This window comes from Apodemus sylvaticus, chromosome 11 (genome assembly GCF_947179515.1).
Source record: "Apodemus sylvaticus chromosome 11, mApoSyl1.1, whole genome shotgun sequence".
NCBI lineage: Eukaryota > Metazoa > Chordata > Mammalia > Rodentia > Muridae > Apodemus > Apodemus sylvaticus.
Genome location: NC_067482.1, coordinates 21791643 through 21818972, shown reverse-complemented (window position 1 = coordinate 21818972; position 27330 = coordinate 21791643). Strand labels below are relative to the sequence as shown.

The 27330-nt window shown below is 36.5% G+C and overlaps 1 protein-coding gene across 1 annotated transcript; it reads right to left on the bottom strand.

Moving 5' to 3' along the window:
- Window positions 1–358: 358 nt before the first annotated feature.
- On the bottom strand, window positions 359–14831 carry LOC127696593 (sulfotransferase 1E1). The gene is made up of 7 exons (XM_052199414.1): window positions 14684–14831; window positions 11617–11742; window positions 10960–11057; window positions 6005–6131; window positions 4315–4409; window positions 2823–3003; window positions 359–471 (listed from the first exon to the last, which is right to left on the bottom strand). The coding sequence occupies exons 1-7, from the start codon at window positions 14829–14831 to the stop codon at window positions 359–361; spliced, it is 888 nt and encodes a 295-aa protein (XP_052055374.1).
- Between the last annotated feature and the right edge of the window lie 12499 nt (window positions 14832–27330).

The window sequence follows — 27330 nt, the reverse complement described above, 5'->3', positions numbered from 1 at the left end:
ATCTATTATAGATCTATGTCTATAGATATAGAGAAACCTCTTACTTTTATATCTAGATATAGATATCGATAGACAGATAGTAATGAATGAAATGAATGCGTGAATGTTTAAGTATGCAGACATCAAATTATTTTTATTGCAAATCTTTGAACAGTGTTATAGGACAATCCTTATGTTATACATAAGAAAAATGTGATTTTTCTGTTGAAACAGTCTGAAATTACATTGACATAAAAGTTAGAAAAAAAGAAACAGAATGACTTTAAACCGTCAGACTTCAAAAGACTTCTACTGAATTCACAAGAGAAACTGAAGGATAAATTGCAGACTAATCTAATTTCAGACACAAGGAAGTGTCTCAGAGCTCGCTTCTAAATTTCACAGTGCAGTTCTTCATTTGTTGCTCGAAGTGCTCATCAAATCTCTCCCTCAGGTTTTCTGGGAAGTGGTTCTTCCAGTCCCCTATAATCCCTGCAAGGCATTATAAAGTAAAAATCAGAAGCATCAACTCTTAGAGGCAAAATTGTAAGCTTTCTTTATCCTGTATCTCTTTCATTAATAATGTCAAAAATTCTTCTAATATTTAATACCTGAATAAAATATCTAAGTACTGCATTGTTTGCACTTTACAAAGATAAATTTTTTTCCTTTGGACTTGGAAAATTTTCTACTGACTCATCCTTTTCTTCCTATACTACTTCAAATGAGCTCTCTCATTTTCTCTTGTAAATCAAGCCTTCTATGACAGGACTCATGGGACAATGACTGCCAACTTATTTTTTAAATTTTTTTATTGGTTATTTTACTTACATTTCAAATGTTATCCCCCTTGCTGGTTTCCTCTCTGAAGATCTCTCATCCCACCTCTGCAGCCTCCACAAGGGCACTCCCACACCCACCTGCCCACTCCAACCCCACAGCCCTGGCTTTCCCCTACACTGGGACATCTATTGAGTCTTCACAGGGCCAAGGGCCTCCCCTCTCTTTGATGTCTGATAAGGCCATCCTCTGCTACATATGCAAGTGGAGGCACTGGTCCCTCCTTGTGTACTCTTTGGTTGGTGCTTTAGTCCTTGGGAGCTCTCTCTCTCTCTCTCTCTCTCTCTCTCTCTCTCTCTCTCTCTCTCTCTCTCTCTCTCCCTCTCTCTCTCTCTCTCTCTCTCTCTCTCTCTCTCTCTCTCTCTCTCTCTGTGTCTGGTTGGTTGATATTGTTTTTCTTCCTATGGGGTTGCAATGCCCTTCAGATCCTTCAGTACGTCCCCTAACTCCTCCATTGGGGTCCCCTGCTTAGTCTGATGGTTGGCTGCATACATCCCCTATATCAGTAAGGTTCTGGCAGAGCCTCTCAGGAGACATCCATATCTAGCTCCTGTGAGCCAGCACCTCTTGGCATCAGCAGTAGCGTCTTGGGTTTGGTGGCTGCATATGGCATGGATTCCCCAGGTGAGGCAGTCTCTGGATGCCCTCTCCTTCAGTATCTGCTCTACTTTTTGTCCCTGTATTTCCTTTCGACAGGAGCAATTCTGGGTTAAAATTTTGAGATGGATGTTTGGCCCTATTCCTCAACCAAGGGTCATGCCTAACCTCGGGATATGGTCTCCATAGGTTTTCTTTTCCCCTTTGTTGCAAAAAATCTCCAACCCAAATAAGCCCAGGCAAAAAACCCACAACTCAATATGGATACAAGCTGCACCTAGGTTGAGCAGATCTGCCACTATACTACCATATTCCCCATCTATAAAACACCTTATGAAACTCCAGGCCACATGCTTCTGTTCCACTTTCCTTCCACCTCCTTCTCTTTCCTCCTCTCTTCTCCCCCTCCCCCTCTCCCAAACTTTCTGCTCTACCTTTCCTTCTCCTGCCAAATCACTGGCTCTAGCCTTTATTTTACAAGTTAAGGTGGGGAGAAGGTTCACAGGAAGTCACCTGAGTACTGACTCATTTCAACTAAAGTCACCTTTGTTGGGTCCTTGGAGCCTCTTGCTTTCCTGGCATCTAGAACTTTGTGTTGGCTACCCCCAGTTCCCCATCCCCCTCTGTTCAATTTCCTGACCCTCTGTACATCTCCCAATTTCCCCAGCCCAGTCTCGTCCTACAACTGATCCTTGAATATCATGTTTTGTTGATAAATTTTGCAAATCAAGACTTATGAATTTATATCCAATTACTTTCCTGACATTGCTGCCTGGATGCTATTTTAAAAAGTTCTCAAATCTTAGGAAAACAAATTTATTAGTGCTGATCAAGCAATGCTTCTACATAAATGAAATTTTCTTTCATTGTGTCTTAATATTATTGGGATTATAATTATGTTTGAATTCTTACTTTAGTCATTTACTATTCAAAACATTCTGTCATTTGTATAAAGAAGATATGACTGACTTTTCAGAACTTGTTTCTTCACCACAGAATGAAATAGTAAATCCATCTTCCTAGTCAGGAATCATAAACTATAGAGATACTATGTATGAGGTATATGGCCTACATCCAAAACATGCAGCCCTACTCCATGACAGTTCTATACACTATGGGGACACCATGCTGAGACTAAGGTGTCTAATGTTATGCTTTACACAATATGTTTCTCAAACTGAATAAACAAGAAACAGAAATTCATTATTAGTATATATGATCTTGGATATATTTATAGTGTTTAGTGCCTCTGCACAATTGATTATTCCATGAGAGTATTCAAGAAAAAATAGTTGTGAAGAAAACACATGTTGTTTGTGCAGGGTGAAAAACCTTGAATAGATTTTTGCCTAAGTCATGAAAGCATAGACCTTTCAATGGAAAATCACATGACTTTGTCTTCTCACCCTTTCGCATGAATGGCGATACTTTTTGATTCATCATCATCTCTGGCATCATTGTATAATTGGTGGTTGGATTGTTCTTCATCTCCTTGAATGAAGTGTGTTGAATGATTTTGTCCACAAGCTCTGCTGATGGCTTTCTCTCCAGGAACTCTATCAGCTTTACAACTTCTCTTCTGATATCCTATGGAGAAATAAAGAGCTTTAAAAACCAAAATGGCAAAAGTTGGTGAATAGGTATTAGGCTGAAAATGAGAGAACATTATTCTATGGTCATATTAGAACTAACTGTATAATGAAGAAAACAAAGTATTCTCAAACAACCCTTCCTCAACCAAAGAATAGATGCTTCAGAAGCTCTTAGGCTTAAATGAGATGAGTTTTCAAATTTTAAATTCTACACCTAGTAAAATGGTTCTTTCTAATTGTTTATTTTTATGTTTTTATTTATTACATCGACGTGTGTGTGTGTGTGTGTGTGTGTGTGTGTGTGTGTGTGTGTGTGTGTTTTGGGGTGGTTCAAGCTTGCATGCATGTGAACATACATGCAGATAAGTGTGCATGCTCTTCTTTCCAAATCCAAGTGCATGAAAGCCAGAAATGCATACCTGTATAACTTCTTCTATTACTCTACACTTTATTTTACTGGGTCAGGTGTCTCATTCAACCCAGAGCTAACTGATTATGTTATGTTATGTTATGTTATGTTATGTTATGTTATGTTATGTTATGTTTGTTATGTTATGTTATCTTATGCTATCTTATGTTATCTTATGTTATCTTATGTTATCTTATGTTATCTTATGTTATGATATGTTAGGTTTACCTCTGGCCTCCCCTGTTTCCATTGCATTAGGATTAGAGGCAGGTTTCCATACCTAGCTGGTTTAACTTCAATGCCAAGGAGGCTGGGGATTTGAACTGCATCCTCAAGCTTGCGTATCTTGACTCTATCTGCAGACACATCCACCTGGCCTGGTTTTATTTATTTTTCTTGCTCTTTGAGACAAGTCTTGCTATTCGGGCTCAAACATAACTTGAACTCCCAATTATCTGTCTCAGCTTCCTAAGTGCTAAAGTTTGAGGTATAGGCTAGCCTGCCTAGCATTGTGCATACATAATATATGCAGAATGAATTTCATATAGAAAACATAAACTCTCAGAATACAGTGTGCAATGAAGGATCAAATTTGGTAACCAAGTGTGTATATAATTATTTTGTTTCATATCTTTTATGAATTCAAGGTTCTTTTGCAAATTTTATCTTTAGAAAAGTTTTAACACAAGGATTTAAAATGGATTTGGTTCTTAAACCCTTTTATTTACTAAAATAAAGTCTCACTTAATCAAACCAGGATATCGTGTTTTTCCTTTTTTTAGCTCTGCAACAAGTTGCTGTTAGGTTTCCGGTGATACTGTTGTATCCAGAGAATTGTCAGATGCTAAGAACATCTTAAGAATTACTAGAATGTTCATTATGCCTTCGATTTCTTACCTCTTTCATGTCCTCATAGAACATAAATAAAACATGTGAATTCTTACTCTTTTCCCACCAAGCTTTCACATGATCATACCAGGAACCATATGGAACTGAAATTAGAAGAAACAAGTGTAAAGATATTATGTTATCATTTTACAAGTTTAACATATGAATTTGAATTGTTAATAAAAGGCAAAAATGATCATAGAATTAGAACTAATATGTCAGTTATGTGTGTGTGTACATGCGTGCACATGCCTATGTGGTGTGTTTGTGTCTGTGTATGAGAGTCTATGTGTTTGTATATATCTGTGTGTTTCTGTTTGTGTGAGACAGAAACAAGGAGAGAGAGGGAGAAAGAGACTCTCTCACACACACACACACACACACACACACACACACACAGAGAGAGAGACAGAGAGAGAGAGAGAGAGAGAGAGAGAGAGAGAGAGAGAGGGAGAGAGAGAACAAAGAGAGATTAGTAGTTATATGAGCATTTACTAAAACACTAGTAATTTAGATTGTGAAAGTTGTTCTCATAGGGACAATTTATTTTGTAGATAATGTTGTTGATGTAACAAATGCTGTCACCATTTTTTCTTTTAGCCCTACACTTAGCTTTATCAAACCCAAAGCATGTTACAGACATATTCTGTGTCACGACTAGACTTGGCATTGACCTTTCTCTGTGCCTTGATGCTATAAGCAAAGATATTTTTGAAAAGGTCTACAATGCTATTAATAATGATCTAATTCATTTTTAAGGCTTACAAATTATTTTTCTTTGCAATTTAAAGATAGTATTGACAATCTTGAGGCATATACTTTCTTCCTGATGCAAGCCACAAAGACCTAATGAGTAATATCTTCTACAGTTTTAAAACATTTTTCAATTATCCTTATTTGTACAATTATTGTTATTTATTATTATTGAGTAATAATATATGAACTCAAACTCCTCTTTGCCCCTTTATCTTCAAACATAAATACACAGTTGCTTTAGACAGAATTTTAGTGGAATGGTAGGGTTCCCATAGTATCTGCTCAAGAAACTCTTTACTGTTCAATAAAATCAAAATTAAAATGTTCACTCTACATACCTAGAAGAATAAGCAAGAGTTTTAAAGGTATTTAGAATGTTTGTAAATTCCTACACATAACTTCATTTGATGCCTGGGCATTTTATTTGGAAAGGAATGAACAATGCTTTTATACCCCATTTACTTTTTTTCAACTGTATTGAAACAACACGTCTGACATCATAGTAAATCAATGCATTTACTTCTGGGTATTATAACAGAATACTTAGAGTTTCTAATTTTCCATTATCCTCACATACATGAAAGCCTACTATCAGTTGAAACATCAGTGTTTCAGATTTGTATACATTATTCCCTTAGACACCTCATATTCTACATCTATTTATATTTATTTATATATTTATATCACCTTATATTATATTTCTGTTTACATATATTAATCTGTTATATATAATTATATATTTATATTATTTTCTGTCTGTATAAGTTTCTATTATATTCTATTTTATTTCTATTTATATATTATAGTTCTGTTTGTATATATTATACTTGTTTTATATTATCTCTTTTTATATTGACTCATTTATTTTTGTTTACATGAAATAATATTTGTATTGTCCTTCTTTGATGAAAGAAAAGATCTAAAGAATTTAAGGTGCTCTTACCTTGCCCGTCCATAAATTTCTCCACAAATTCAGAAAAAGATTTAGGATTTGGATAACTAGTTATCATTAGCAAAAAGTAGTAATAAGAAACGGTGACATCTTTGGCGTTCCGGCAAAGATAGATCATCTAGAGGATGAAATACATTGCTAAATCACTGACTGGATGATTTACCATGTTGTTATCAGGTTTGAAACATTCGTGTTTCCAACAACTAATATAATATAAATTCACTGTGGAAAATATAAAAATACAAACATTATAGAGGAAGAAATGTACTTTAATATATTAGGTTGAAGCAGGTTTTGCTCATTGTCCTGGTGGCTTTTAGTCTGGCCCTTCTAAGAAACCCATTATATAACCAGAGGTGACAGCATCATGAGATTTTTCACTGACAAAATATTAAATTAACCAGATTTTACCCAATTTTATGAATAAAATAGTGACATTTAAGTTGATTCAAGTATATAGCAGAACTGACAGTAAATAAATACAAATACCAAGTTGAAAGATCACTCAGTCCAGAGCACAATTTTCTGTTATTTATACATTATTAAGATTGGTTACTAAGGCAAAAATGCCATGTAGTATCCTAGCTTGCAGTTAGAAAAAAAATCATATTTATATAATTGTCTTTAAACCCATATCTTGAAGTTTTCTATTTTTTTATCTAGGTCCTCCTTGGGAACCTTTTCATTGTTTGATAATTAAATGACTAGTCCTTCCCCCAAGGAAGACTTCCATGCTTATATGCAGTAGATAAACATCAGTCGGTCAGCAAATCACAAAGGCACTGTTTCTAGAGTAAGCTCTGTAAAATTCTATCTTGCAAAAGCCAGTCTTTTTCTACTCAGAGTTTTCTCCCCAACTTAAATGAGAGAAAGCCCATAGCCTCTCTCCAGGTCTGATGGTCAAGGCTACTGGTAAGATTCCAGAAGCCTGACAGACTATGTTTGTGTCTTTCCTTCAGCTTTCTAGCCCTTAATCAGTAACACCAAGGAGTTCTGCCCTTAATGCTCCACAACTAAGAGGCTAAAGTTAAGCTCCCTACCTTGCAAACAGGTTTTTAAAAAATATTTCTACTTACTCTTTGAAGACACATTCTCATATTTTAGAAAACTTTCAAGAGGTGTTATTTTGTACCAAAGTTGTTATTAAGCATAGCAAACTCTTAAAACTTCTCATTCTTGCAAGGATTTTTTGCTAACTGACTGGAAACATAAACACCATTGTGACCATAAATTTGCTTCTCACTTTCATCTTTTGCCCACACCATTATTGTGTTTCAGGAGTGTTCCCTGAATCTCAAAATGTTGTCTATTTTTCATACTGGCACTATTTTTCTTCCCTCTCTTGGAGACAGTGTGAGCTCTTATTTTTAACTCCTAATTTCTATGATCTCATGTTGGTAGATATTATTACATATCCATATGTTTCATTGAACATATTTTTTATGCCTTCAAAGAGCATCTAACTTTTTCCTTGGAGTTGCTACTTTTAATGCAATTGTCACTAGAATTCCTAGTACATGCACAATTAAATGTATTTACCACTTACTACCATTGAGAGGGTGCTACTCCCCTAGCCCACACTTCTGATAGTGTTATTTCTGAGATTTTGGTGATCCATTTGTTTCAACTAACAATTTGAACACCAGCCTCCTGCACTAACCCTTCCATTGCTAACTCCTTTTACCTCCTATACATTTTTTATTATTTACATTCACAGTTCATCTAATTTACTAAATTATCATACTCATCCATGATTAGTTCTTTTTTTAATTCAGACTACAACTTTTGTTACCTCATCTTGAATTTTGTCATCTCACTTAATTTTTTATTCGATATATTTTTTATTTACATTTCAAATGATTTACCCTTTTCTGGCCCCCCACTCCCCGAAAGTCACATAAGCCCTCTTCCTTCCCCCTGTTCCACCCCTTCCCACTTTAAAGTTTCACTTTAGAAACTTATACCATGTCACAGTGTTTTTCTCCAATAAAGATCTGCTCCTCCTTTTTCTTCATACATTACTCCATACGCCTCCCTGTAAACCACACCACAAATCTAAACTCACTGTCCTTGAATAATTTTCTTATTCATTGTTTTGATCTTTTAAAAATCACTTTCTTTACCTTGACACTTATTCTTTCTGATCCACTACTCCAAACATACTTTTACAAAATATTCTCCACTACCTCTCCTCTGATGGATCAATAAATCACTCTGGAACTAATCGAAAGGCAAATCCATTTAGTTACATCTGTTTCTTTGATGACTTCTGAGGCACAAAAAAAAAGCATATAATAAAATCTGACTATATCTCCTTTCTCTCAGTCTCTTCTCCATTTTTGTCCCTGCAGTTCTTTTAGCCAGGAACAATTCTGGGACAGAGATTTTGACTGTGAGATGGCAACCACGTTTCTCCATTTGATGCCCTGTCTTTCTACAAGTTCCCTCTCCCCACTGTTAGGCCTTTCATCTAAGGTTCCTCCTCCCTTTGAGTTCTGATAATCCCTTACCTCCCAGATCTCTGATACATTCTAGAAGTTCCTCCAGCCTCCTACCTCTGGAGGTTGCATGTTTCCATTCTTTTTGATGGCCCTCGGGGCTTCAATCCTGCATTTGCCCCCACCATATCTGATCATGTTTCCCTTTTCCCCTCCCTGTCCCCTCTTCTACCCAGGTCCCTCCCTCTCTCTACCTCCACCCATGTAAATTGCTTTCTTCTCCCTCCCAGGTGAGACTGAGGCATCCTCACTTGGGTCTTTCAGCTTGTTAGCCTTCTTGAATTCTGTGGATTGTATCTTGGGCATTCTGTATATTTTTTGGCTAATATTTACTTATTAGTGAGTACATACCATGCATGTCCTTTGGGTATCTGAGTTAAATTACTCAGGATAATATTTTCTAGTTCCATCCATTTGCCTGCAGAACTCATGATGCCCTCATTCTTAACAGCAAAGTAGTATTCTAGGCTTGACACTATTACAGATGCTATGGTGTGCTTACAGACCATGGCTGTCCTCTGAGAGGCCCAACAAGCAGCTGAAAGAGTCAGATTCAGATACTTACACATAACCAATGGACAGAAGCCAAGGACCCCTGAATTAGGGAAAGACTGGAAGAAGCTGAGGAGGAAGGTGACCCATAGGAAGACCAGCAGTCTCAACAAACCTGGACCCCTGGGATTCCCCAAACATGGAGCCACCAACCAGGCAGCACACACCAGCTGATATGAGGCCCCTGACATGTATACTGCGTCAGTGAGAGATGATGCACCTATCCCTGGAGAGACTTGAGGCCTGAGGGACTAGGGAGGTTTGGTGGGCTGGGGGCTGGACAAGGGGACATCCTCTTGGAGATGGGGGAGGAATGGGATAAAAAACAGTAGGAAAGGCAGACCAGGAGGAGGATAACAACTGGACTTTAAAAAAGATTAAAGAATAATAAATAAATAAATAAAAAATAAATAAATAAATATATAAATAATAAAAAGCTGTCTATACATTTCAGTGGAGCACTAACATCCTACAACACTTCTCACAAGGAAAGTAATGGTTCTATCAAAACTCTTACCAATAACGGCAGTGAGACATCTAAAAAATTAATAACTACAAGAGTTATTCTGCAGGAAATTATACAGGAAGATGTATATTTAATGATACTTCAGTTAAAAATATGAAAGCATTGAAACCTTTGAGGTTTGGAGACTTAGATACTTGGAAAGCATCAACTATTTTAGGAAACACCAGCAGGCCAGATGCAGGACATTCACATGTTGCTAACATTTGTTGGCATGACCTTTTCTCTACAAAGCATCCCAATATTAGTATAACTCAAGTAAAATCTAAGTTTCCTAACTTGGCATCCAACTCTACTGTCCTAGGGAATTTTTTTTTCAATCTTTTATCCAGCACCGAAACTCTCCGGGCAAGTTGAAGTGGTTCCTGGAGCTGTCTCTGGGTTTGAATAGAATTCACTTCTTTTTAAACCATGCATCTGAATTAAAGTCTTCTCTTCCATGGCCTCAGTGCTACCCATAGAGTTTGCTTACTTATTTGTTTACTCTAAGTTATGGTTTTCTGTAAGACATTAGCTTTATGCAAACTGGTAACTCTGAACATGGATTGTACCCTCCAAAATTTACACATGTTCACAATGAACATTAAATTTGAACATTGTATACCTATAGAATGAATAAAATCTGACTTTTGTATTTAGAATTTGGGTGTTGGGAAGGTGTCAAGGGTTAGAAAATGTCATCACAATAGCTAATTCTTGAGTGCTGGTGGCATTAAAGAAACATTAAGGAGCCTTAGAGACATAAATATGTGTGTATCCACTGACTCAGGTTACCTTGAAACTCTGCCAACAAGAAGGCTGCCATTATCAAGCGCTACATCTTGACCCTGATTCAGAACCATAAGCCAAAATACGTCCTCCTGTTTTATGGTTTTTCAAATGTGTGATACATTATTAGCAAGTGGGCTAGATGATAACCATCACTTTCATTCACTGGGTAAATGCTTATTGCAGGATATTTGGTTGGACTCCTATTCTGATTCATTTGAATGTCTCACAATGTCACACATAATATTTTGTAAAATAAAAACATTCTGTCCACTGTGGTTCACCTAGTGCTTACACTGGGTTAGGCACTAGACTTGAGGTTACAAAGATAATGGTACTTAGTCCAATTAGATGACAGCTATTACCCCTCTTTTATCCAGAAACAAAGGCATAGAGTTTAACTAGTGATTAGATCATCTTAAGGAAAAAAAAAGTGTGAACATAATCTAGACTTAGGCGATAATGAAATTAATTCACATTTGTTGAAAGATCTGTGTATTAAAAGAAAGGAATGACAAAGTATGTATAAGATGACTTTTAAGTGCTTTGTGACCTACAAAGTGCCAAGATTTCATGCAAGTCTAAGAAAATCTAATTCTGGTTACCTTGCAATTCTTTTCCCAAAAGGATGCTGGAAGGAGCTTGGGTGGCAGGTGAGTTTTCACTATTCTGGGAGATTCCTTCTCTTTTAGTTGTTTTACTCCTGGTTTTAAAAATAAACAGACAATTTATATTCACATGAATATAAATGGGTATTTGAAAAAAGATTATTTAAGATTCTATATTGAATCTTGCATCATAATAATGCAATCTCACTGCAAAGAAAATTATTAATTAATAAATCACAAAATAAGGTCAAGTAGTTGCATCAATTAAAGTGAGTAATTCTTCACATGTTGATAGGGAAATATTAATTAATAATAACTACAGTTTTAAGTATTCTTGACATTCAATGAATAATTTTCTAGTATTTAAAATATATTTAGCTCCTGGAAACTGAGAAATAAATGCTGACATATTATCAGACTCTTCCTGAATAAATAAAGAAGTTAGGACCATTTACTGTACCAGGTACATGACTTGCTATGAGAGCACTCTGGATTTAGTTTTTCATACAGATGACAGAACATTAATTGCTAATGTTACTTAAAATCTCTTTGATCTTATTACAACATAACCATATCTATATCATCTATCTATCATAAATATACATGTATCTTAAAATATATGTATATATTTTTTAAAATTAATTTAAAATTTACCATTTATTAGCTCTTCATTTCTGCACTCCAGAAAAGGTATTCTGTTAAAAATCGCATCCTCCTTGCATTTTCCCACATCACCTTCTTTATAGATCATATACACAATTTCACTTATCCATGTGGTGCCTGTAAAAATTAAATACACCTGATTTTCTCCAATGAAATCTATGGTTGATGACAGTATATTTCCGAGTGTTTAAATCATCCAAACTCAAATAACATTTTCTTAAATATTTAAATATATGCCACCCAAAATAACTTCAACATATATGGATGTATAGTGTCATGAATAACAACTGATCCATGAATTATGACATTGTGAGAACTAATAACATTCTTATGTCTAAGAAATGAGGAGACTTGAATAAGAGGTGAAGCTTGGTTCACACACACACATACACACACACATGCACGCATGCTTTCCTGCTACTGACTTTATTGGTGGTTTTTGTGCCTAAACCAAGGCCTGGATTACAAGATATAGAAAAGTATGAATTGTATATCTGACCTTTGGTGATAATCAGAAACATTAAATAGAAAATCAGTAATGACAAAGTGTAGTTTGCCTTCTCAAGATATTGCAATACAGACAAGAATACAGAGCTTAAAAAAGAACAAAGGAGAGATATATACTCTCTGCTGCTGCTGCTGCTGCCCCTGCTACTACACATAGAATGATAAAGAAGTTCCCTCAGGAAGCTGCAGCAATGGCTCAGCACCTAAATGCAGGAAAACTGCTAATTAAGGTTAAAGTCTGTCATGGCTGGATAGCCTCTGAGCTTAGTGCAAAATGGGAGAGACTCCCTTGTTAGCAGGTTTTCTCTCTCTCTGACCTTGTCCAGGGATTCTAAGCCCCCACACTTGCCTTTGCCTGGGGAGAGTCACATAAAAATCTGGAGTTAGCCATTATATATAGATAGGAGGTATCTAGATAGGACCCCAAATGTTTAGCCTATGAGCTTCCATTCCTAGGCATTCCTTCTTGCAAAAGGTATTTAACCCTAGATCATCCTGAGTAAGATGTATGCATTTATACCCATCATCAAATAAAGCAGTTTGAACAAGCAATGGCCACCCTCTCTTCATCAGTGATCACTGTGACAACCTTTGTCCTAAATAGCTGTACTTAAATCTCCAGCAGAAACTTTCTTATCTCTAAGCCCAACCTTAATGCCCTAAGGGGAACCTTTTCCACCAAATCCCTGCAGTAACCCAGCCACGCCTGGGTATACACTAGTCTGAGAACCACAGCAAGCTTCCCAGACTCTGCTGTTTCCCATCTGGGAAAACATGGACTAAGGACGCCCTTTAGAGATTGTGTTCTGCCATCCCTGAGCTGCATGCCTGTGGTGTTCTAGGCACCCTGGAGGAGAGGCAAACATGCAGCCTGGCACCTAAGACTCCCTGTTGCCCAACCACAGGACCTGATTTTGGCTCCCACCCCCAAAATGGCAGCTCAAAGAATCTGTCATTCTAGTTCTACAGAAACTGACATCATCTTTTATACTTTCTCTGTGGATGCTAAGTATGTATGCAGTGCACATATGCACAGCACAAAAAAAATAAACCATTCATATACATAAAATAAAAATAGCAAATCTTATGAAAAATGAAGTTCTTCTGAAGAGAAGAATGTTGAGTCTAGGTTTAATAAATTGCCATTGTGATTTAATCACTTGTATGAGCTAGGGGAATAACCCTAAGAGGCAGCAACTTGAGATACTTTTTTTCAGCATGGGACATCTAAGAATTGTATGGAGGTGAGAAAAATATTAGGCATGGAATACAGAGGTTAAAACAAAACACTTGCTTGAAGAGATAAATTTGGTGAGGTTATAGAGGTAAGTTGATGGTAGACTAAAAATACCTTGATATTCTTATTAGGGACTATCAAAGTTGTACAGAAAAATCATAAAGATGTGTTTTTAAAGAAGTGTTCTAGTGCAAAGAAATTGAGGTATGCAATAAGAGGATGACTATGAGACCTAGCTCTCAGAACAAGTATACTAAGCTTCTCGACAGATAGCTATGGGTAAATATAAACAAGAATTGAGAATTACTCTGTGCTCTCTTCAGATGACAGGGTTGTGTGGCCATTGAGCTGAGCCAGGATGAGAAAGAAGGGAACAGTTTTAGAAAAGAGTTGCCAAAGACATAGCAGTTCTCTCTCTCTTGTTCGTGTGTGTGTGTGTGTGTGTGTGTGTATGTATGTGTGTGTGTGTGTGTGTGTGTGTGTGTGTGTGTGTGTGGTGTGGTGTGTTTATGTGTGTATGGCTAGTTTCAAAGTCATGGTTCTGTTGTTTCCTAAAAATTAGAATTATAATATCACCTTTTCATAAATAAATGACTGATATATGTTTAAGTATCAAATGTAATTAAGCCAACAGAGAATGTAAGTTTGGACTTCTCCAGCTTCTAAAGAATATAGTTTTGGTGGCTGGAGAGATGGCTCAGCAGTTTAGAGCACTGGCTACTGTTCCAGAGATCCTGAGTTCTGTTCCCAGCAACCACATGGTGGTCCACAATTATCTGTAATGGGATCTGATACACTCTTCTGGTGTGTCTGAAGACAGCAACAGTGTACTCATAAAAAAAAACAAAAAGGCAAAACAAACAAACAAACAAACAAAACAAAACAAACAAGAGTATAATTTTAAGACTTGTAAGCTATTTATAGTAGTAAAACTAATCTTAAAAACGAATTGCTATCTATGAATATATACAATGAAATTAAAATCTGTGAGTACATCTGATGAAAAGAAGATAATTTCCTGAAAAAGCATTATTGATCTTTGAACGGTTTATAAAAGAACAAAATGAACTTGTATCACAAGGAGAGAAATAAGTTTGATATATTTAAGTGATATAAATTTGTATTTCTTATGCCTAAAATGAGAGGCAGGAATTCATTCCATTGCTGAATTTCAATTTCCAGATCTCTTTCTGCAAGTACTCATAAACATTTAAATTATCTTTTTAAAAGAAAAGGTTTGTAATACATATACAGAGCAATGATACAAACACATTACTTTTATATTAAACATCCTGTCAGAGCAAGCACACTCACCAGATTTAGGATAAGCAGCAATGACAAGGTCATCTGGCCTTGCCAAGAATGTTTCAACATCTTCCCAGTATTTGGTGAACCGTTTATCCATTAGAACTCCACGGAACTCACCAAAAACTTCATAATATTCTGGCGTAGAAGTCTCCATCTCAAGTGATATACTGGAAAAAGAAAACAGATTTTTGTTAAATTTTGTATTCACTTTGCAATGCTTTCACATTAGCAATAACTATGTATAAAAGGTCAGTTAAAAGCTGCTCCTTACCTGTTACACAGGGTAAAGCATACTTAATATTAGTAGAGGGAGGGCAAACTATAATTAGGATATATTGTATGAGAAAATTTGCCGGAAACAAGTGTCCATTTCTATAGATAATAGTCACCGCATGCCTTATATATTGTTTATTTAGGTGAATTACACTGTATGGAGTGAGCCACAATTCTAAGCTGGCTTGCAATCAGCTGGGCCAGCCTACGGATTAAGCAGTAGCCTGGTATCAAGCTATCATTCACAGTTAAGCTGTCTCAGAGTAAAAGTGCTGACATCAAAAAACCTCTTTTCTCCCACAATTTTTTTCTCTTGAATTTCCTCAAACTTGTGTGGTTTTCCCTAAAATGTATATTTCAGTGGGATATTGCTAATACTATTTCAAAGGGAGGTGGACGGGTGCCAGTTGTTCAGAAAGAGCAACACAAACTGTTTTAAAAGCAAACCATACAGTTAATGAATTCAGAAATGATGCTCTTTTCCATTCTTTAAAATCTTTTCCATATCCAGCTCCTTATCTGAACTCTATCCAGCTCCTTTCACATTCAATTGCCTCTCCTCCGTTCTGTGATGAATACTGAAAAGTTTTGTTGAGTCCTTAGTTTTAAAGTTTTAGTCTGGATTTGAGGAAAATGGCTGAAAGTAGAAACTGTCTTTTTATATACATCTCTGCCAGTCCCCATCACTGTGACAAAAGGAGATTCTATGAAACATTTGTTACTCTTAGCATTAGGCTATATCTTTAATTGTCTAGCTCCTACTGTGTTTCCATTTAAAGAAGTGTATTTGGTAAGTGAGATACACATGAATGATTTGTCAATTAATCTAAATTTTTGTTGTATTAAGTTATTTACATAAAAAGATGATAATAGTATTTTCAAGATCCTTTATAGCAATTGCATTCAATAATTTCCTGTAGCACTTAAATTCTATTTTTAAGATCTTTAATTATCAAAGCATATCTAAAAATATTTTGTGACAAGAGATTTGAAAAGATTTTAAATGATACACATTATCAATTGGGCATAGTATCAACACAGACATTATAGTCCTTTTATTTTTAACAGCTTACTAACTGACATAAATTTTGTATTTAAAATATATATTTAAAATCTGATAATATCAACAATTAAAAAGTACAACCTGTCCAGATGATCCTGTGGAAGAAGTGAAATGACCTGGTTTAGTTCTCTTTGAATGGCAGCACTGGTCTCCGGCTGCAAAACAATGAGAACTGGTTGTACACTGGGAAAGTTTCTTATGAGCTTTTATTCTGACTGCCGGAGAAGGAGGCAGAGACTAAGTTGTGAGGATGGGCTATGATGTAATGGATGGGGTAAGATACCTGCAGTTGTGTTTAGTCATAAGGTCAAATTCACTCACTCAGCTATATAGATAGCCTCTTCTGTTTCTCACCTTTAGGTAATACATCAGTCTTAAACAACCATTATATCATTCATTGAATTGCCCATTCATAACTGAGTAAAAAGAAACAGACAAGATAAAAGGAGGCCAGGAGGAAAACAGGACCTAGTATGGAGGGAGAAAACCTCTCATTTACTGATCAATAGTGACAAGGATAAGGCTGATGTTGCGAACAATAGCTTAAAGGAGTGATAGGAAAAACCATCAAGGAAGAAGTTGGAAGAGTTAGGAACATGAACCAAGAGTACAGCAAAAGAAGTCTTTGTAGCACCTAACTGTATCTAATAAGACTATGGTGAAGTGCATTCTATTTAAAACTGATTGTTCTGTGACTAACAATTATCCCTGAAAACATACGTATAAGTAGCTTTATACATGCAGTTGGAGATACCTATATATGTACTCGTTAGTTGGCTGGGAGCTCTGGGGGGGTCTGGTTGGTTAATGTTGTTCTTATGGGGTTGCAAACTCTTTAGCTCCTTCAGTCCTCTCTCTAACTCCTCTACTGGGGACCTCGTTCTCTGTCCAATGGTTGGCTGTGAGCATCTGCCTCTGTATTTGTCAGGCCCGTGCAGAGCCGCATATGTAACAGAGGATGGACTTGTTGGGCATCAATGGGAAAAGAGACCCTTGGTCCTGTGAAGGCTCGATGTCCCAGTAGAGTGGAATGCCAGGTCAGGGAGGCAGGACTCAGTAGGTGGTTGGGGGAACACCTTTATAGAAGGATGGGGAGGGAGAATGGGGTAGGGGGGTTCTGGGTGAAGGGGGAGACAGGGAAAGGGGATAACATTTGAAATTTAAATAAAACATGTCTAGTAAAGAGGGAGAGAGAGAGAGAGAGAGAGAGAGAGAGAGAGAGAGAGAGAGAAAGAGAGAGAGAGAGAGAGAGAGGCAGGCAGACAGACAGAGACAGAGAGACAGAGAGAGAGACAGAGAGACAGAGAGATAGAGACAGAGAGACAGAGAGAGACAGAGACAGAGAGACAGACACAGAGAGAGACAGAGACAGAGAGACAGACACAGAGAGAGAGAGAGAGAAAGAGAGAGAGAGAGAGAGAGGTGAAAAGGGGAGAAGAAAAAAGAAGAAAACCTAAAAAAAATAAGTTGCACTATATAGATTGGAGGGCTATTTTGGGAATATCTACATTATATATGTGTATTTCCAAGCAATAGAAGTTAGTGAATTAAGAGGTCATGAATTTGAAACGGGTAGGTATATATGGGAGCGATTGGAGGGGTTAAAGGGAATGGAGAAAGTTATAATTAGATTATAATCTCCAAAAAGGGTTGTTCATGATTCCAAAACAGCCATGACTATAAAAGAACACAAATAGGATAGTCCTAGTAAGCAGCACTCACAATTGGATGACTCTTTGGGGCGCCTTGCTCTACTCTCTTCCATATACAAGTTTTATAGTACTAAGTTTCCAGACAAAAATCATTCCCGTTGCTGTAATAATTAAGCAGGGGGAAATGTCCCCAGGGCTTGTGCAATGTAAGAGTGTTCCAGCCTTGTCTGCATCTGCTTTGACTCCAGGGAAAAGTCCATCAGTTATTCCTAAGTCTCCAGGTCTATCAGCACCTCAAAATAGATGCATTTTCATTTCTGTTACCTCTTCTGTTTCTAATGTAAATTAATTTGCCTTCTTCTGAGAGACATTGTATTTTAAAAGCTTAAATATCCCTCAAATGACTTTACATTTGATATTTAATTTTAGCTAGGATATTTTCTGCTATGTCACAATTAATTTTAATTATTAAACCATACTTAACTCTGTAGTTAAGAGTTAAGTATGGTTAATCTGTAGTGAGACTCTGCCTTGTACTCAGTAGGATAAGCACTGGGTAAATAATTCTTCACTGAAAGTGCCTGGTTTCCTTTTCAAAAGTTGGTAGAAATGATAATAATTTGGCTGTAAGTAAATGACATCTACACAGGAAATGTAATAGTTTCTGAAAAACTTGGTTTCCTGAAATAAAATTAGTAAAGCTATAGAAAAGGTTGCATTGAAACTTTATTATTATCAATTAATAATAGCTATAATAAGAGTACAAAATGTTTGAATCAACTCTTACCTTTAATCAAGAAAAGTATCTTAAATACATACTATACTTTTAATATTTGTCTTAGTCCTTAGAATTGTTCAGATGCATTTCTTATAACAAAAACACTGAAAAATGCTATAAAGCATAAATCTATGCAGAAAATGTTTCCAAGACCATGGATGCTTCTTATTTGTGACAAGTGAGCTTTTTCATATTTCTTCTATGTCATATATGGACTTTCTCATTTAAGAATCTTAGAATTCTTAATATCTTTATTAAATATCTTATTTAAATATCTATATTAAATCTTTATTAACTATCTATATTAATATCTATATTACATTCATAATATCTTTATGAATTATATTATTATTAGTGGTATAAAATAATATAAATTGTTAATACCCCCTAGTGAGCATATAACAGAGAAGGCTGACATATCTATTATACATTTTTCTTAGTTTTGGCATACTGAAATGATGTAGTATAAAAAAACAAATATTGTCTATTGCTTTAACTAAATAGAGTAAATTTGCAATTACTTTAAATTTTATGAGTAATAAATCCACAATGTCACAATTTTACTATAATAGAAGCTCCCATAGCAGTTTTTAGCATTCCAAAAATTCTTTTCCCTCAACCCACAAAGACTGCTTATGCTCTCTTGAGTGCCTAGCCACAGTGATACCTATAATCTCTGTAGATTCACTTGTTCCAAAATGTTCTTTAGTTTGAGTCAAATAATATGTAACTTTCCCATATTCTCTTAGTTGACTAATTCAAATTGCTCCTTTCATTTTGGTAGCTGGATGACTCCTTATCATTATTAAACAATAAACTATGGGGTATGTATTTATACATATTTATATGTATGTATCTATACATATGTATGTATATATGTATATGTGTATATATCTGTATGTGTATATATCTGTATATGTATATATCTATATATGTGTATATCTGTATATGTGTATATATATATATATATATATATATATATATTTATATATATATATGGTCTCATGTCTCTTAAAATGTATCTTGTCTGATTATTGAAAATAAATCAGCTATAAACATCTATGTTCACACTTTCATTAAAACAGTTTTCATTAGATTTTGGTATCCCATTTCAAAATATCACTTCGTTCTTTGCTTTCTGGAAAAAGATTTAATAATTCTCTGGTGTACAAATAAATACAAAGGAGGAAGGGAAAATGGCAGTAAGGATGTCTGAAAAGGTCACAAGCAATCATAAAATTATTTATCTTTTAAAACATTATAATACTTATAAGTCTATATATACATATACATATAAAGTGTCTTAGTCAGGGTTTTACTGCTGTGAACAGACACCATGACCAAGGCAACTCTTATAAGGACAACATTTAACTGGGGCTGGCTTACAGGTTCAGAGGTTCAGTCCATTGTCATCAAAGCAGAAACATGGCAGCATCCAGGCAGGCATAGTGCAGTAGGAGCTGAGAGTTCTATGTCTTCATCTGAAGGCTGTTAGCAGAATACTTACTTCCAGGCAGCTAAGATGAGGGTCTTAAAGCCCACACCTACAGTGGCATACTTACAGGGCTACACCTTCTAATAGTGCCATACCCTGGGCTGAGCATGTACAAATCATCACATACAGTTTAAAATAAATTGTCTTATGGAGGATGTTGATGCATCCTCCAAGAACCAAGGATCAACAAGTATTTTATTAGAAAATAAACTAATAGTCCTACTCACCAGTGCCACTGTGAAACCACAATAACTGCCAGAATTGTATGGTAACCTTATGATTGCCATACAAACATGCTCAGAGCTAGTGAAGCTATGGATTTTGGAGGAAAAATTAAAACAGTCACTCCAATAAATAAGATCTATCTCACCAAGGCTACTTACTCTTTGCAAATGAGGAAGACCTTTACAGAGAACCACAACCAATCAAAATGCAGAGTTGTGGACCCCAGTCTCAATGGATATATCTGCAAGACACTCAAACACCAAGGGTCTGGGACAAAATCTTCAGTGACAACTTCCTGAGAAGGGCCAGGTGTTTGGAAGGTAGGAAATTTAGAAGATAGGGAATTTGGGGCAAGGGGGGGCGGGTCACACAGAAGCTCTATCTAATTCCAAACAAGCTTATTAATAACTACATCTTTTTTATTTTATTTATTGAACATACTCTTCATTTACATTTCCAATTGTAAAATCTTTCCCAATTTTCCCCCTCCCCAAAACCCCCAAACCCCTCATCCCACCTCCTGCCTCCACATATATGCCCCTCCACCCGACCCACTCCTACCTCTCCCACATCAATTTCCCTTTGTTGGGTCATCTATTGAGCCTGGCTCACTAGACCAAGGACCACTCCTCCCACTGATGCCCAACAAGGCAATCCTCTGCCACGTTTTTGGTGTTATTCACCTAACACCACTTCAAACATTAGCAAAAGGAGCTAAATTAATCCAATGTTACTGAGCCATCCAACAGAATAAACCTCATTAAAAATCAGTAATTGGTTTTGTCACCAGATGCAAGCAAGAGAAACCACTACAATGCTTTTTCTGTTGGTATTCCACAACCACTGGGAATTGTTGGAGCAGTTCTGACTGTAAAACACTCACTACATGGTCCTTGGAAATTGATCCCACATTTTATGTTTCTGCTTAAAAGAAAAATCTAGTTAATTCAAACTACCTTCTGTAAAATAGGTGGACTTCTCCATACACATCATATAAACTTATTGGTTTGTAATTTATAAAATAAAATGCTACCTGTAGAAAATAAAAACATAATTTTGTGTGTATTACAGATAAGAATTTTTCAGATTTTGTTTCCTGAGTTCAGAACTTCATTGTCTTGGTGATGCTAAGAGACAATATAACCACAGAACTTTGCTCTTGTAACTGTATTTCAAAAAATAATATGTTTTTGTTTGTTTTGTTTTTCTAGTTTTAAGGTAGGTATCACCCTCTTAGATTATTCAGGAATCAAATCAGGACTCAATATCTCCGAGTAAAGCTGGAGTTGGGTAGTTATACACTTGTGGATGAGAACATCTATAGACCTTGTCAAGGAACTGACGTCTTTCCAAGGGGTTTTTATTGATAAACTACAAGGCGAGGAGTGAGATCTACTTGCCAAACAATTCTTATCCCTCCTTTCTTTCTGCATTATATACTAATGACATTCACAAGAAGGAATTTGGTAAGGTATTTCCAAGAAGTGTTTCTCAGCTACGATTCAGTTATTTATTAGCCCCTCCAGGGAAAAGGGCAAGTAGGAAATTTATTGCATATTCTAATGCCATGTCAAGAGATCTGAACTTTGTCCTAGAATTCTTAATTCTAATTAATTGTAAATACTCTTAGTTTCTTCCTAAATTTAATATATTTTAGGGTCTTAGCAAGGGCACATTTTCAGAAACTAAATATATTCATTCAGTTTTAGTCCTTTATTTTTGATATTATTATTTCATAATTTCTTTTTTCTTTTCTCCCCAAAGACAAGGTTTTATGCTTTGTTTTGTGTTGTTGCCACAAACAGCAATGACTTTCAAATATTTGGAATGCCCAGTAGTAGGACAGTTTTACTCTTCAGACTCAAAAGCAAGATAGGATTCATTTGTTAGCTTTTTGTTCTATCAAGCTATAATTCAATACTGTCTTTACTCTTTAACATTTGAGAACTTGCCCCAACAGGGATTGTCCCTGTAGCCTAAATAATGTAAGTTAAGAGGCATTCAAAAACTCAGGCAGTAGGGTCTGTAGGGAGTGAGTCAGAATTCACCTTCAAATTCCTCTCTTTTCACCTCTGTAGCAAGTCTCTTCTAGACATCATCTCAGGTATGAAGATATCTCAGGTATGAAGGAATTGTGAAGAGCAGATGTATTGGAGGTCTGTATGCTCCTATCTCCTTGATCTTGTCAGGAATGCACTCTGGGGAAAGGAAAGAAAGAAAGAAAGAAAGAAAGAAAGAAAGAAAGAAAGAAAGAAAGAAAGAAAGAAAGAAAGAAAGAAAGAAAGAAAGAAAGAAAGAAAGAAAGAAAGAAAGAAAGAAAGAAAGAAAGAAAGAAAGAAAGAAAGAAAGAAAGAAAGAAAGAAAGAAAGAAAGAAAAAAAGAAAGAAAGAAAGAAAGGAAGGAAGGAAGGAAGGAAGGAAGGAAGGAAGAAAGAAAGAAAGAAAGAAAGAAAGAAAGAAAGAAAGAAAGAAAGAAAGAAAGAAAGAAAGAAAGAAAGAAAGAAAGGAAGGAAGGAAGAAAGAAAGGAAGAAAGAAAAGGAAGAAAGAAAGGAAGGAAGAAAGAAAGGAAGGAAGAAAGGAAGAAGAAAGAAAGAAAGAAAGGAAGGAAGGAAGGAAGGAAGGAAGGAAGGAAGGAAGGAAGGAAGGAAGGAAAGGAAAGGAAAGAAAGAAAGAAAAGAAAGAAAGAAAGAAAGAAAGAAAGAAAGAAAGGAAGGAAGGAAGGAAGGAAGGAAGGAAGGAAGGAAAGAAAGGAGGAAGGAAGGAAGGAAGGAAGAAAATGGAGGAAGGAAGGAAGAAAAGGGAGGAAGACATGAAGGAAGGAAGAAGGAAAGAAGAAAGAAAAGGGAAAAAGAAGGGGATGTGAGAATAAACGTCAATGACATAAGAAATTCTTTGGGTACTGAGTTTACCTGAGTACTTAGCCATACAAGGGAATTTAGGAATTTTATATGTGCCACTGTCTTAAAGAGTTATGTAACCTCTGCATTTTTCATAGTGAATTCATCATTGTCATCTTGGATAACCACTTGCTTTTTTCTACATGTGATGTCAGCAACAATGAGAATAAAATAAAATCATTCAGCTATGAAAAATGATAAAAGAGCTCTACTTTGTTCAGTATAGAATTCTCAGACAAGTTTTCGTGGTACTAGAAGTTACCATACAATAGAGAAAATAAAGAATATTCCCACAGAGATAGGACACCTATAAACAGAAACAATGACCAGCAGGGGAAAATAACCATATGAGTGTAATAGTGGCACACATATTTTGGGGTTAGCCAACAAACAACTCCTTAGCTGTACTGAAGGCTCACACAAGAATATGCTTGGTGCTGAATACCTACCCAGATTCCTTATTGATCTTGGTGGAGAACCTGTAACTGCCATCTTACTAAAGAAGCACAACACTTATCTATGTTCTGAATATTTGTAAATAATTTGTAATACTTGTAAAGTAAATTTATATCTACAAGAAGCTCTCACCCTTCATTGGGCAAACATATCTTTGTAACACATGGAAACCATTAAAGCACTCCAGGACTATATTTGTGACTAATTATATAACAGGCTATTTTAGTTTCTGTTCTGTGGGAAGTGTAAATTGTTACAACAAAATCAAACCATGCTGTTGATTGCTAAATGTAATAGTCTGATCATGATACTGAATAAATGTGTCTTTTTGATTTTTAAATGTGCTGTGTAAAGGTGGTCTACTATGAAGCCATCTTGGTATACTTTCCCAACAGTGTGAAGTTAGAATTCCTTCAGGGTGGTGCCAAGTTTCATTTGGAGTTTATTTATGTTTGCTCTGGTGGACATTATTGTTTTCAAAAACCTTGATGTTAAACTGCTGTTACTGTTGTAACTTTTAATTTTTAATGAGTTTCACCATTGAAAGGATCATCCAAGGAAGGTCACGATTTGATTATTAAATCACTGCTGGCACACCCTATGCAATATCAAAATTGAATAATGGTATCAGATAAAATAACAGATGGGAATGAAGCTCTTGTATCATCAATTATCATGTGTACTCAATAAATGATTTAATTCTCTTGAAAAAAAGAAAAAGAAAAACAACCAGAAAACCAAATCTGATCAAAGTTCAGAGCTATGGAACCCATTGCCAACTTATTCATCTGTAACACAAATCTTGAACTTAGGGTCAAGGACCATTGTGAAAGAAGAGTTAGGACAGAAACTGCTGAGTCCTGTGGTTTAATGAGGGAAAAGCTGGTAGAAGTTGAGGAGGAGGGGGACCCTGTAGGAAAACCAGCAGTCTCAATTAACTTGGACCCCTGATATCTCTCAGACAATGGGCACCAGCCAGGGAGCATACACCAGCTGATATGAGGCACCCAACATACATATAACAGAGGACTGCCAGGTCTGGACTCAGAGACTGAGGGCCCAGGGGGTGGGGTGAGAGGTTGGGGATAGGGACAACCTTCTGGAGTTGGGGCACTGGGGAGAAGATATGGGATATGGAACAGTCTCTCCCAGAAGTGTCAGAGCGGCTATTAATAAAGCCTCATCAAGATAACTATTTACATATGACCTGAACAAAAAAGAGACTAACAGACATGGAAGTGTGGAATTGGGAAGGTTAGGAGGTCCCAATTGTACACAAAGAACTACAGGCAACTAAGGAATGCTGAGATTGGAAGAAATAGTCTTCTCCAGAGAAGAACATACCTAATACCAAGTGAACAGCTCTGAAAACACTTACATACAGGTAATAGTATGCAGACTTGTGCAGGCTGTACTTCTATATTTGCACATATATAGATATATAACATTATTTTTGAAGAGGCCATGAACTTAACATAAAATATGAATAAAACATGTAGGGGAGGTTGGAGAAAAGGAGGAAATGGGAGAAGAAATTTAATTATAATCTCAAAGATGTTCCAAATATCCAACAAAGATTTAATTCATTTGTAAAAACAAACAAACATAGCAATCTCATTTATAGACAAACTTCCTTTCATTTCTGATAGATGGTAAATTTATATATATAACAATAAATTACTTCATGGTAAATTTCTTTATAATCTATTCTCAGTAAACTTTTGGTTTGTGTATGCATTTTGTACTTTAGTGTACCTGTGGTGAAGCAAAAACAGACTAAATGAGTTAGTATGTACTGTGGATGTCCTCTCTGAAAAGTTGTGGCATGATGGCCATGGGGCTTCCCAGAACATTATTCCTGCATCCGCTGGAGCTGCCAAGGCTGTGAGCAAGGCCATCCCAGAACAGAATGGAAGCTCACGGACATGACCTGCCCCCAATTTATCTGTTGTGGATCTGACATGCCACCTGGAGAAACCTGCCAAGTATGATGATGCCAAGAAGGTGGTGAAACAGGCATCTGAGGGCCAACTAAAGGCCATCCTAGGCTACACTGAGGACAAGGTTTTCTCCTGCACCTTCAACAGCAACTCCCACTCTTCCACCTTTGACACTGGGGCTGGCATTGCTCTCAATGACAATTTTGTAACGCTCGTTTCCTATTATGATAATGAATATGGCTGGGAGCAACAGGGAGGTGGACCTCATGGCCTACATGGCCTACATAAGAAGCCCTAATCTACCTGCCTCATCAAGGACACAAGAGCAAGAGTAGCCCTTGGCTGCTGAGGTATCCGTCCTTAAACTAGGTCCCCAACACTGAGCAGCTCCCTCACAGTTTCCATCCCAGATCCCCATAATAATGTGCAGGATCTAGGCAGTTTTACTCTCTTGAATAACATCAATAAAGTTCATTTCACCCACACAAAAAAGAGTTGATATGTAAAAACAATTTAAGCAGTGATGTTTAGTGCATTGTTAATGATGGATACCAAATAAAGAATGCTATCTCGAAAGTATAAACATGGGTAAAGATGGTGAGGAACACAGAATATATCTAAAGTGACAAAATTATCATGGAAAAGGATGTAAAGCTGTTTTGTTAAATTTTCAACTCCACCCTAGTTTAGCAAGACTCCACAGCTCACAAAGCCCAGATGCAGTTGGTTTCCAAAGCCTGCTTCCTTGGGTGCAGACAGCCCCCAGGACTCCACAGCCCCATGGTACTGCAGCTAGGTAAAACAGCAGCCAGGCAACTGGGAGAGGAAATAGAGATAAGCTGCAAGAATCTTACTGGGTGGACCAGATTGACCTTAAGTGTCAAATCATCTTGTATACAAAGATCACAGACACTTTGTAATTTTATGAGGTCCCATTTGTCAATTCTTGATCTTAGAGTATACACTATTGGTGTTCAGAACTTTCTCCCTGTACCGATGTCCTCAAGGGTCTTCCCCAGTTTCTTTTCTATTAGCTTCAGAGTGTCTGGCTTTATGTGGAGGTCCTTGATCCATTTGGATTTGAGCTTAGTACAAGGAGACTAGGATGGATCAATTCGCATTCTTCTGCATGCTGACCTCCAGTTGAACCAGCACCATTTGTTGAAAAGGCTATCTTTTTTCCATTGGATGTTTTCAGCCTCTTTGTCGAGGATCAAGTGGCCATAGGTGTGTGGGTTCACTTCTGGATCTTCAATCCTGTTCCATTGATCCTCCTGTCTGTCACTGTACCAATACCATGCAGTTTTTAACATTATTGCTCTGTGTAGTATTGCTTGAGGTCAGGGATACTGATTCCCCCAGATTTTCTTTTGTTGCTGAGAATAGTTTTAGCTATCCTGGGTTTTTTGTTGTTCCAGATGAATTTGATAATTGCTCTTTCTAACTCTGTGAAGAATTGAGTTGGGATTTTGATGGGTATTGCATTGAATCTGTATATTGCTTTTGGCAAAATGGCCATTTTAACTATATTGATTCTACCGATCCATGAGCATGGGAGGTTTTCCCCAATTTTTGAGATCTTCTTCCATTTCCTTCTTCAGAGTCTTGAAGTTCTTGTCATACAGATCTTTCACATGTTTGGTAAGAGTCACCCCAAGATACTTTATACTGTTTGTGGCTATTGTGAAGGGGGTCATTTCCCTAATTTCTTTCTCAGCCTGAATTGACAAATTGGACCTCATAAAATTACAAAGCTTCTGTAAGGCAAAGGATACCATCAAGAGGACAAATCGGCAACCAACAAATTGGGAAAAGATCTTCACCAATCCTACATCAGATAGAGGGCTAATATCCAATATATATAAAGAACTCAA